General features: G+C 38.5%; 1 protein-coding gene across 4 annotated transcripts in view; it reads left to right on the top strand.

Annotated features, from left to right (window-relative positions):
- Positions 1-2,173: 2,173 nt before the first annotated feature.
- Positions 2,174-12,500, top strand: part of LOC128649917 (alcohol dehydrogenase 1-like) — a 174,682-nt gene continuing 164,355 nt past the window's right edge. Inside the window, exon 1 of one of the 4 annotated variants that reach the window (XM_053703471.1) lies at positions 2,174-2,622. In XM_053703471.1, coding sequence (XP_053559446.1) covers positions 2,605-2,622 — 18 coding nt within the window. In that variant the 5' untranslated portion in view covers positions 2,174-2,604. The remainder of the gene's footprint in view (positions 2,623-12,500) is intronic. The other 3 variants (XM_053703472.1, XM_053703474.1, XM_053703473.1) reach the window with 3 other exon arrangements.

Raw genomic sequence — 12,500 nt, 5'->3', positions numbered from 1 at the left:
ACAATCAGTCTTTGATAATAACTTTATTATAGTGGCGGGGACGTTGGGGGCTGCAGATTAGGGGTTAATAATTGTAGGTAGGTGTTGGCGATGTTAGGGACGGCAGATTAGGAGTTAATAAAATGTAACTAGTGTTTGCGAGGCGGGAGTAAGGTGGTTTAGGGGTTAATATATTTATTAAAGTGGTGGCGATGTCCGGTCGGCAGACTAGGGGTTAAAATGTTTATTTAAATGTTTGCGATGTGGGGGGGTGGGCTCGGTTTAGGGGTTAATAGGTAGTTTATGGGTGTTAGTGTACTTTTTAGCACTTTAGTTAAGAGTTTTATGCTACGGCGTTGTACTGTAAAATTCTTAACTACTGACTTTAAAATGCGGTACCAGTCTTGACAGGAGAGGGTGTACCGCTCACTTTTTGTCAGGCTCATAATACCGGTGCTATGCAAGTCCCATTGAAAAAAAGAGGATATGCAATTTACGTAAGTGGATTTGCGGTATTTCCAAGTCTGGCCAAAAAAGTGAGCGATACACCTGTACCTGCAAGACTTGTAATACCAGCGGGTGTTAAAAAGCAGTGTTAGGACCGGCCAACGCGATGTGAGAGGGGGGGGGGGCTCGGTTTAGGGGTTAATAGGTAGTTTATGGGTGTTAGTGTACTTTTTAGCACTTTAGTTAAGAGTTTTATGTTACGGCGTTAGCCCATAAAACTCTTAACTACTGACTTTTAAATGCGGTAGGAGTCTTGACAGGAGAGGCTGTACCGCTCACTTTTTCCAAGACTCGTAATACCGGCGTTAGGCAAATCCCATTGAAAAGATAGGATACGCAATTTGCGTAAGTGGATTTGCGGTATGCTCGAGTCGTAGAAAAAAAGTGAGCGGTACACCTGTACCTGCAAGACTCGTAATACCAGCGGGCGTTAAAAAGCAGCATTGGGACCTCTCAATGCTGCTTTTTAAGGCTAACGCAAGACTCGTAATCTAGGCGTATATTATTTTAATTGTTTGTTTAAACTTAGTTTTTTTAATTTGACAGGTAAGTTTTAATTTAAGATAGGGAAATTGTAATTTTAATCTAAAGTTAGGCGGGCGTTAGGTTTAGGGGTTACTAGTTTAAATTAGTTTATTGCGATGTGAGGGGCTTTTGGTTTAGGGGTTAATAGTTTAATTTAGTATATTTCGTTGTGGGGGGCTTGCGGTTTAGGGGTTAATAGGTTTAATTTGGTGGCGGTAGTGTAGGACTTAATAACTTTAGTATAGTGGGGGCGATGTGTGCGGACGGCAGATTAGGGGTTAATAATATTTAAATAGTGTTTGTGATGTGGGAGTGTGGTGGTTTAGGGGTTAATAACTTTATTATACTGGTGAGGATGTCGGGGAGCGGCGGAGTAGGGGTTAATACATTTTATTAGTGGTGGCGATGTCAGGAGCGGCAGATTAGGGGTTAATAACTTTAATATAGTATTTGCGAGGCGGCAGGGCCTCGGTTTAGGGGTTAATAGGTAGTTTATGGGTGTTTAGTGTACTTTGTAACACTTTAGTTATGAGTTTTATGTAACAGTTTTGTAGCGTAAAACTCATAACTACTGCTTTTAGATTGCGAAACGGATCTTGTCGGTATAGGCTGCAATGCAAGCTTTTTAGCCTTACCGCAAAACTCGTAATGGCAGCGCTATGGAAGTCCCATGAAAAAACGTAATTTTTACGTGTGCAGGACTGACGTTGCATTGCAGGCTAAAAGGCTTGCAGTACAGCTATACAGACAAGACTTGTAATGGTTGCGGTGCTGTTTTACTCTGAAATTACTATTTTGACAGCATTAAAACACGAATGCAAAACTTGTAATCTACCTGTATGTTATTTATTGCAATAAAATGTTTGCTTTAAGGTTTATTACATACTAATTTTAGCTTTTCGGTTTCAATAAAAAATGTGCCCTGGTAATTTTATGTCAGTTTGATTGATAGATCTGGCACCATTCGGGCTTGATAATAATTTAGTGATAAATTTCCAGAGTTAAACAGAAATACATTTGAAAATAACTATTTTAATCTAGAATTTAAATTAACTGTACTTAGAAAAAAAATCTCAAGTAGTAATTAATGGTTTTCTGCTCTGTCATTTCTTGTTTTACACGTTTTGAACATTTTTCAGCAAACCAGAGGAAAGGTCAGCTGTGCACTGTGTATTGTCTTTAATAGAATAACAAATACCCTGCAATTATTTCTGAAAAGGTTTTCACAAGACTATGCTTGTGCTCAAGCATACCAAATAAGTTATGTAAGGTTAGATTAAGTTTTAGTGAAAAAACAGCTATCTGTTCTCTGCTATAAGCAAATATAGAACTTTAGCTGCTTGCACAACTTGTAGTGTTTCTTATGTTTAACAAATGAAGGTCGGTGTTTTATGAGCTGACACTATTCTATTTACTGATTCATAAACGTTGTATGTATAATTAGAGAGTTGGACTGGCTCATTTAAACTGGCTCAGAGGGAATGATTAACACGCAGGAAATATATTGTTTGCATACCTCTCATTTCTAAACACAGCTCTTGAATTACACAGTCGTCTTGATTTGCTTGAAAGCACTTGAAGAAACAAACAGATATGGCTACGGCAGGACAAGTAAGTGCAACTATGTGTTACTTTATTTAATTTACATCATTATTACTTTATTATAATGCTTTAGATACTAGAAATAAATATTTTACATGTTGCATTCTGTAATTAGAAATTCTTATGGAATTTATACAGCTTGGAAATATTTTCAGTGTGTACAGGAAGAGGGATAGCAAGGGACTGTTTTCCATACAAGGACATAATTGTTGTAGTTCACAAAGGAAACATTTATGAAAAAAATAGAATTAAATACAATTCTACAACAACAAAAAAACCCCATAATTTATGTAAGAACTTACCTGATAAATTAATTTCTTTCATATTGGCAAGAGTCCATGAGCTAGTGACGTATGGGATATACAATCCTACCAGGAGGGGCAACGTTTCCCAAACCTCAAAATGCCTATAAATACACCCCTCACCACATCCACAATTCAGTTTAACGAATAGCCAAGTAGTGGGGTGATAAAGAAAGGAGTAAAAAGCATCAACAAATTAATTTGGAATTAATTGTGCTTTATACAAAAAATCATAACCACCATAAAAAGGGTGGTCCTCATGTAATTGGCAAGAGTCCATGAGCTAGTGACGTATGGGATAGCAATACCCAAGATGTGGAACTCCACACAAGAGTCACTAGAGAGGGAGGGATAAAATAAAAACAGCCAATTCCGCTGAAAAAAATTAATCCACAACCCAAAATATAAGTTTTTTCTCATAAATGAAAGGAAAAACTTAAAACATAAGCAGAAGAATCAAGCTGAAACAGCTGCCTAAAGAACTTTTCTACCAAAAACTGCTTCCGAAGAAGCAAATACATAAAAACGGTAGAATTTAGTAAATGTATGCAAAGAAGACCAAGTTGCTGCTTTGCAAATCTGATCTACTGAAGCTCCATTCTTAAAAGCCCACAAAGTGGAGACTGATCTAGTAGAATGAGTTGTAATTCTATGAGGCGGGGCTTGACCCGACTCCAAATAAGCTTGATGAATCAAAAGCTTTAACCACGATGCCAAGGAAACGGCAGAAGCCTTCTAACCTTTCCTAGAACCAGAAAAGATAACAAATAGACTAGAAGTCTTCCTGAAATCTTTAGTAGCTTCAACATAATATTTCAGAGCTCTCACCACATCCAAAGAATGTAAAGATCTCTCCAAAGAATTCTTAGGATTAGGACACAAAGAAGGGACAACAATTTCTCTATTAATGAAAAATCAGAAAAGGAGATTCACAAGAGAGAGCAGATAATTCAGAAACTCTTCTAGCAGAAGAGATGGCCAAAAGAAACAACACTTTCCAAGAAAGTATTCTAATCTCCAAAGAATGCATAGGGGCCCATTTATCAAGCTCTGAACGGAGCTTGTGGGCCCATGTTTCTGGCAAGTCTTCAGACTCACCAGAAACAGCAGTTATGAAGCAGCGGTTACAAAGACCGCTGCTCAATAACCCTGTCCGCCTGCTCTGATGAGGTGGACAGGAATCACCAGAAATCAACCCGATCGAGTATGATCGGGTTGATTGATATCTGCCTTGCTGGCGGCCGATTGGCCGCGAGTCTGCAAGGGGCGGCGTTGCACCAGCAGTTCTTGTGAGCTGCTGGTGCAATGCTGAATATGGAGAGCATATTGCTCTCCGCATTCAGCGAGGTCTTACGGACCTAATCCGCACTGTTGTATTAGGTCCGCAAGACCTTTGATAAATAGGCCCCATAGGCTCAAATGGAGGAGCCTGTAAAGTCTTCAAAACCAAATTAAGACTCCAAGGAGGAGAGATTGATTTAATGACAGGCTTGATACAAACCAAAGCCTGAACAAAACATTGAATGTCAGGAAGCTTAGCAATCTTTCTGTGAAATAAAACAGAAAGAGCAGAGATTTATCCCTTCAAGGAACTTGCAGACAAACCCTTATCCAAACCATCCTGAAGAAACTGTAAAAATTTAGGAATTCTAAAAGAATGCCAAGAGAATTTATGAGAAGAACACCATGAAATATGTCTTCCAAACTTGATAATAAATCTTTCTAGAAACAGATTTACAAGCCTGTAACATAGTATTAATCACTGAGTCAGAGAAACCTCTATGACTAAGCACTAGGCGTTCAATTTCCATACCTTCAAATTTAAGGATTTGAGATCCTGATGGAAAAATGGACATTGAGACAGAAGGTCCGGCCTTAATGGAAGTGGCCAAGGTTGGCAACTGGACATCCGAACAAGATCCGCATACCAAAACCTGCGAGGCCATGCTGGAGCCACCAGCAACACAAACAATTGCTCCATGATGATTTTGGAGATCACTCTTGGAAGAAGAACTAGAGGCAGGAAAATATAAGCAGGTTGATAACACCAAGGAAGTGTCAACGCATCCACTGCTTCCGCCTGAGGATCCCTGGACCTGGACAGGTACCTGGGAAGTTTCTTGTTTAGATGAGAAGCCATCAGATCTATTTCTGGAAGACCCCACACCATTGGTTCAGCATACAAAGCTGGAGAGGTCTCATATGAAAACGAGCAAAGTATGATGCTGCAGTCATGAGACCTAAAACTTCCGTGCACATAGCTACTGAAGGGAATGACTGAGACTGAAGGTTCTGAGAGGCTGAAACCAATTTTTAACATCTCTTGTCTGTTAGAGATAGAGTCATGGACACTGAATCTATCTGGAAACCTAAAAAGGTGACCCGTGTCTGAGGAATCATAGAACTTTTTGGTAAATTGATCCTTCAACCATGTTTTCGAAAAAACAACACTAGTTGATTCGTGTGAGATTCTGCAGAATGTAAAGACTGAGCTAGTACCAAGATATCGTCCAAATAAGGAAACAGAGAGTAGGACACCGAGAACCTTCTTGGATCTGTCGCTAGGGGAAAAGGAAGAGCGACAAATTGGTAATGCTTGTCTAGAAAAAAGAATTTTAGAAACTGACAATGAGCTGGATGAATCGGAATATGAAGATATGCATCCTGCAAGTCTATTCTGGACATATAATGCCCTTGCTGAACAAAAGGCAGGATAGTCCTTATAGTCACCATTTTGAAAGTTGGTACTCTTACATAACGATTCAAAATTTTCAGATCCAGAACTGGTCTGAATGAATTATCTTTCTTTGGGACAATTAATAGATTTGAATAAAACCCCAGACCCTGTTCCTGAAACGGAACCGGCATGATTACCCCTGAAAGCTCCAGGTCTGAAACACACTTCAGGAAAGCCTGAGTCTTTACTGGATTTTCTGGGATGCGTGAGAGAAAATATCTTCTCACAGGAGGTCTTACTCTGAATCCTATTCGATACCCCTGAGAGACAATACTCAGAATCCATTGATTTTGGACAGAATTTGTCCAAACATCCTTGAAAACCCTTAATCTGCCCCCTACCAGCTGAGCTGGAATGAGGGCCGCACCTTCATGCAAATTTGGGAACTGGCTTTGGTTTCTTAAATGGCTTAGATTTATTCCAATTTGAAGAAGGTTTCCAATTGGAAACAGATTCCTTGGGGGAAGGATTAGGTTTCTGTTCCTTAATTTGTCGAAAGGAACGAAAACGGTTAGAATCTTTAGATTTACCATTAGGTCTTTTATCATGAGGCAAAAAAACTCCCTTCCCCCCAGTGACAGTTGAAATAATTGAATCCAACTGAGAACCAAATAACTTATTACCTTGGAAATAAAGAGATAGCAATCTAGACTTAGAAGTCATGTCAGCATTCCAAGATTTAAGCCACAAAGCTCTTCTAGCTAAAATAGCTAAAGACATAGATTTAACATCAATTTTGATGATATAAAAAATGGCATCACAAATAAAATGATTAGCATGTTGAAGCAAGCGAACAATGCTAGGCAAATCAGAATCCAATTCTTGTTGCACTAAATTTTCCAACCAAAAAGTTGATGCAGCTGCAACATCAGCCAAAGAAATTGCAGGCCTGAGAAGATGACCCGAATATAAATAGGTTTTCCTTAGATAAGATTCAAGTTTCCTATATAAAGGATCTTTAAAAGAAGAAGTACTGTCTTCCATAGGAATAGTAATACGTTTAGCAAGAGTAGAGATAGCCCCATCAACTTTGGGGTCTTTTCCCAAAACTCCAATGTAACTGCTGGCAAAGGATACACTTTTTTAAACCTTGAAGAAGGAATAAAAGTACCACCAGGCCTATTCCATTCCTTAGAAATAATATCAGAAATAGCATCAGGAACTGGAAAATCCTCTGGAGTAACCACAGGAGGTTTATAAACAGAATTTAAACGTTTACTAGTTTTAGTATCAAGGAGGACTAGTTTCTTCAATATCCAATGTAATCAACACTTCTTTAAACAAAGAACAAATATACTCCATTTTAAATAAATAAGTAGATTTGTCAGTGTCAATATCTGAGGAAGGATCTTCTGAATCAGATAGATCCTCATCAGAGGAGGATAATTCAGTATGTTGTCGGTCATTTGAAATTTCATCAACTTTATGAGAAGTTTTAAAAGACCTTTTACGTTTATTAGAAGGCGGGATGGCAGACAAAGACTTTTGAATAGAATTAGCAATAAAATCTTTGAAATTCACAGGTATATCTTGTACATTAGATGTTGAAGGGACAGCAACAGGCAATGTACTATTACTGATGGACACATTCTCTGCATGTAAAAGTTTATCATGACAACTATTACAAACCACAGCTGGAGATATAATCTTCACAAGTTTACAACAAATGCACTTAGCTTTGGTAGAACTGTTATCATGCAGCAGGGTTCCAACAGTGATTTCTGACACAGGATCAGATTGAGACATCTTGCAAATGTAAGAGAAAAAAACAACATATAAAGCAAAATTATCAATTTCCTTATATGGCAGTTTCAGTAATGGGGGAAAAAAATGGAAACTGCATAGCCCTCTGATAGAGAAAAAGGCAAGAGGCATATAGGAATGGGTTTTTAAATAATGAAAATATTTGGCGCCAAGTATGACGCACAACACATACAGAAAAAAATTATAATTTGGTGCTAACAACATCATGAAAAGACACACTCTCGTCAATGAAGACGCAACCTTGTGAAAGGACTCGGGTTTGACTAAGACGCCGGAAATGAAAATATGCGCAATCGAACGTAACTTTGCGCCACAAAATCTCGCGCCAAAAATGACGCAATATACTTTGGCATTTTGCGCCCTCACAAACCTAATTTTGCCCGCAAAATTAAAATAACAGTCAATTGAAAAAAGACTATACCCCAGGTAAGAATTTTTTTTTTCCTAAAAAATGCATTTACCAGATATGAAACTGACAGTCTGAAAAAGGAAATATACTTAAACCTGACTCATGGCAAATATAAGTACAATACATATATTTAGAACTTTATATAAATACATAAAGTTCCAAACCATAGCTGAGAGTGTCTTAAGTAATGAAAACATACTTACCAAAAGACACCCATCCACATATAGCAGATAGCCAAAACCAGTACTGAAACGGTTATCAGTAGAGGTAATGTAATATGAGAGTATATTGTCGATCTGAAAAGGGAGGTAGGAGATGAATCTCTTCGACCGATAACAGAGAACCTATGAAATAGATCTCCCGTGAGGAAAACCATTGCATTCAATAGGTGATACTCCCTTCACATCCCTCTGACATTCGCTGTACTCTGAGAGGAATTGGGCTTCAAAATGCTGAGAAGCGCATATCAACGTAGAAATCTTAGCACAAACTTACTTCACCACCTCCATAGGAAGCAAAGTTTGTAAAACTGAATTGTGGGTGTGGTGAGGGGTGTATTTATTGGCATTTTGAGGTTTGGGAAACTTTGCCCCTCCTGGTAGGATTGTAAATCCCATACGTCACTAGCTCATGGACTCTTGCCAATTACATGAAAGAAACTAGAAGGTGCCAAACAATATGCAGAGTTAACATGCCCTTATTTTTTATTTGGCATTTGTTGTTTATGTAATTTCATACACATTGCAAGGCAGGCATATAAACTTACATTAGTGCCTTATAGCAAGCCAACCCTTTCACTGCCTGAAGGTATAAGCACTTTTAGTCTGCAATTTAACCATTTCTAACTCAAAATCTATAAAGAGAATGAAGTGATACTGGAGAAGTTTCTTATTATTTGTAGTATTAAAGGCATGGACAGTCTACTCCAATATGTTTATTCTTTAAAAAGATAGATAATCCCTTTAAAACTCATTCTCCATTTTTGCATAATCAACATGGTTATATTAATATATGTTTTACCTCCGTGATTACCTTGTATCTAACAGTATTCTGACAGCCCCCTTATCAAATGGCTATTTATTTATTATCTATTGACTTGCATTTTAGTCAATAGTGCTGTGTCCTGTACAACTCCACGGGAATGAGCACAATGTTATCTATATAGCACACATGAATTAGCAGTCTCTTGTGAAAAAGCAAATAAAAAAGCATGTGATCAGAGGCTGTCTGTAGTGGCTTAGAAACAGGCAGACATTTAGAGGTTTAAATGTTATAAAGTATATTAATATAACAATGTTGGTTTTGTAAAGCTGGGGAATGGGTAGTAAAGGTGTTTTTAAACAATAACAAATCTGCAGTAGACACTTTACATAGAAGCATTTGTGAGCTGCATATTCATTAGCAAAAAGGATTCTAGTAACACACCTTCTCAGAGTTACCAGTCACTTGTATGTCACAAATGAAGTGTTCACTGACACAATACACACCACTACCAGCGCTCTGAGCAGGCATTGTGTTTGAACTCAGATGCGCTTGTCACATGTAGCATATGTGCATATGCCTCAGAAACATTAAAGGGACATGAAACCCAAATTTTTTTCTTTCATGGTTTAGAAAAAGCTATCAATTTTAAACAGCTTTCCATTTTACTTCTATTTACCTAATTTCCTTAATTCTCTTGATATCCTTAGTTGAAACACATATCTAAATAGGCTCAGTAGATGTGCATTGCTATTTCTTCAATAAAGGATATCTAAAGAATGAAGCAAATTAGATGATAGAAGTAAATTGGAATGTTTTTTTAAAATTGTATTCTCTATCTGAATCATTAAATATTTTTTTTTTGTTTCGTGCCCCTTTAATAAGTTTTACTAGAAATATTTTCTCTAATGGAAGTATATTGGAAAAAAATATCTATGCAGTAACATTTTATAAACATTTTATTCATAAACATACTTTCAGTCATGGTCTCTCCTTCCCTTTTTTATTGTTTTGTTTTTTTAGGTGATTATCACAGTCTGCATGCAGACCAGTTAAAACAAAAAACAGCTTTGGCAATGTAAACTTAAATTAATATAAGCAATTAAAGGGACACTCAAGTCAACATAATTCTGTCATTATTCAGATAGAGCATGCAAGTTCAAACAACTTTCCAATTTACTTCCATTAACAAAATGTGCAGTCGTTTTATATTTACAATTTTTGAATCACCAGCTCCTACTGAGCATGTGCAAGAATTCACGGACTATAGGTATATGCATTTGTGATTGGCTGATGGCTGTCACATGATACAGGAGGAGTGGAAATAGACATAACTTTAAATTTGTCAGAAATGAATCTACTACTCATTTGAAGTTTAACCCCTTAATGCAGGCCCGGACTGGCCATAGGGCATACCGGGCAAAATCCAGGAGGGGCCGCTAAGCCCAGTGGGCCGCTGGCCTGGTTGCCTTAACCCCGCCCACTATTATTGAGTGCTGTGGCTAGCCTGAGAGCCTCTGTCTTAGTTTGCCCCAATTAAACGTTATTGTGACTGAGACTGTCACTATGTTGTGACATAATGACGTATGGTTCCGGTGCCGCGTACAGCTATTTACCCTCTGACTCTGACAGTGAGTGAAGTGACTGAGCTCAGGGGTGGACTGTCTGTGCCTTTCTGATACAGCACCTGCATTTCCTTATACAGCGCGGCCGTGAGCAGCGGGACATAGATACAGTGGAGTGGCCGTGAGACTGAGCATCCACTTAACTTACTTAGTTACTCACGGTAGGTCGCTGTATAGGAATTAGGGAAGACAGGTGCTGCTATGTGTTTGAATCATTGATCTGGCCGGGGGTGGGAACTAACAGGGGCCTCACATGACCGGCATGAACTCTCCATCCCTGACCTTCATCACTTCCTCCCAGTTAGTGGCGCGCATGTGAAGAGTGAGAGGGAAGCAGCAAGCTGAGCGAGGAAGGCTGGGCTGGTAAGTCACAGTCACAAAAAAGTGTCTGCCTGGTGAGGTGAGCAAAAACATCAACAGTATGATTCTAAATCCTGTGATCTGTCACAGATTCTGTGTTGCTAAAATGCTATGTTACATTTTTAGTTTGTCAAGGTGAAAATGGGAGCACGTTTGAAATCCATCTTGCATGTCACATCAGAGACTTACTGAGCTAAGCCTTATTTACCCGTTATTAATTTACTCTGTATATAAAATTCAGAGCATATGTGTTGCTGCAATGAAACTGTCACTGTATGCTTCTTAATTCTAATTTCTAGGCACTATGTCCAGAAAATGTTGCAGAGGTACAGAATAAAGGTTAAGGCTTCCTAGATGTACTACTGTATAACAATGGCTTTGGGAAAGTTTGGGGTCAAAACAACTGTTCTATGGTAACTCTGTGTCCTTAGCATCTGCCTCAGAGCTGCATGAATAAGATTTACATAAGCTTGTGCCAAAGCTGAGAGACTATCTAAGTTCTTACCAATGCCAGATATAAGTGAACAAAGTTCATAATAAGAGAAAATAGTTCAAAATGATTTTTAAAAAGCCATATCTGTAATATTTTTTAAATTTCTAACTGGTTGAATATCACTGAAATTAAAGAAGTATTTAAGTATTATATATATATACACATACATACACACACATTGGAAATCACTGGATCACAAAAAAAACTGCATAAAATGTTTTTTGCATTGTTTTGCAGTCCATGGACACACCCAGAATTTTAGCTTTTAACTAAGAATACTTGGGCCTAGATTTGGAGTTTGGCGGTAGATGGGCTGTTAACGCTCCGCGGGCTTTTTTCTGGCCGCACCATAAATTTAACTCTGGTATCGAGAGTTCAAAAAAATGCTGCGTTAGGCTCCAAAAAAGGAGCGTAGAGCATTTTTACCGCAAATGCAACTCTCGATACCAGAGTTGCTTACGGACGCGGCCAGCCTCAAAAACATGCTCGTGCACGATTCTCCCATAGGAAACAATGGGGCTGTTTGAGCTGTAAAAAAACCTAACACCTGCAAAAAAGCAGCGTTCAGCTCCTAACGCAGCCCCATTGTTTCCTATGGGGAAACACTTCCTACGTCTGCACCTAACACTCTAACATGTACCCCGAGTCTAAACACCCCTAACCTTACACTTATTAACCCCTAATCTGCCGCCCCAGCTATCGCTGACCCCTGCATATTATTTTTAACCCCTAATCTTCCGCTCCGTACACCGCCGCAACCTACGTTATCCCTATGTACCCCTAATCTGCTGCCCCTAACACCGCCGACCCCTATATTATATTTATTAACCCCTAATCTGCCCCCCTCAACGTCGCCGACACCTGCCTACACTTATTAACCCCTAATCTGCCGAGCGGACCTGAGCGCTACTATAATAAAGTTATTAACCCCTAACCCACCTCACTAACCCTATCATAAATAGTATTAACCCCTAATCTGCCCTCCCTAACATCGCCGACACCTAACTTCAATTATTAACCCCTAATCTGACGACCGGAGTTCATCGCTACTATAATAAATGGATTAACCCCTAAAGCTAAGTCTAACCCTAACACTAACACCCCCCTAATTTAAATATAATTTACATCTAACGAAATAAATTAACTCTTATTAAATAAATGATTCCTATTTAAAGCTAAATACTTACCTGTAAAATAAATCCTAATATAGCTACAA

The sequence above is a fragment of the Bombina bombina genome, chromosome 2 (assembly GCF_027579735.1).
Source record: "Bombina bombina isolate aBomBom1 chromosome 2, aBomBom1.pri, whole genome shotgun sequence".
In the NCBI taxonomy this organism is placed as follows: Eukaryota; Metazoa; Chordata; class Amphibia; order Anura; family Bombinatoridae; genus Bombina; species Bombina bombina.
The sequence above is the reverse complement of the archived record's forward strand: the minus strand, read 5'-3'. Positions and strand labels throughout refer to the sequence as shown.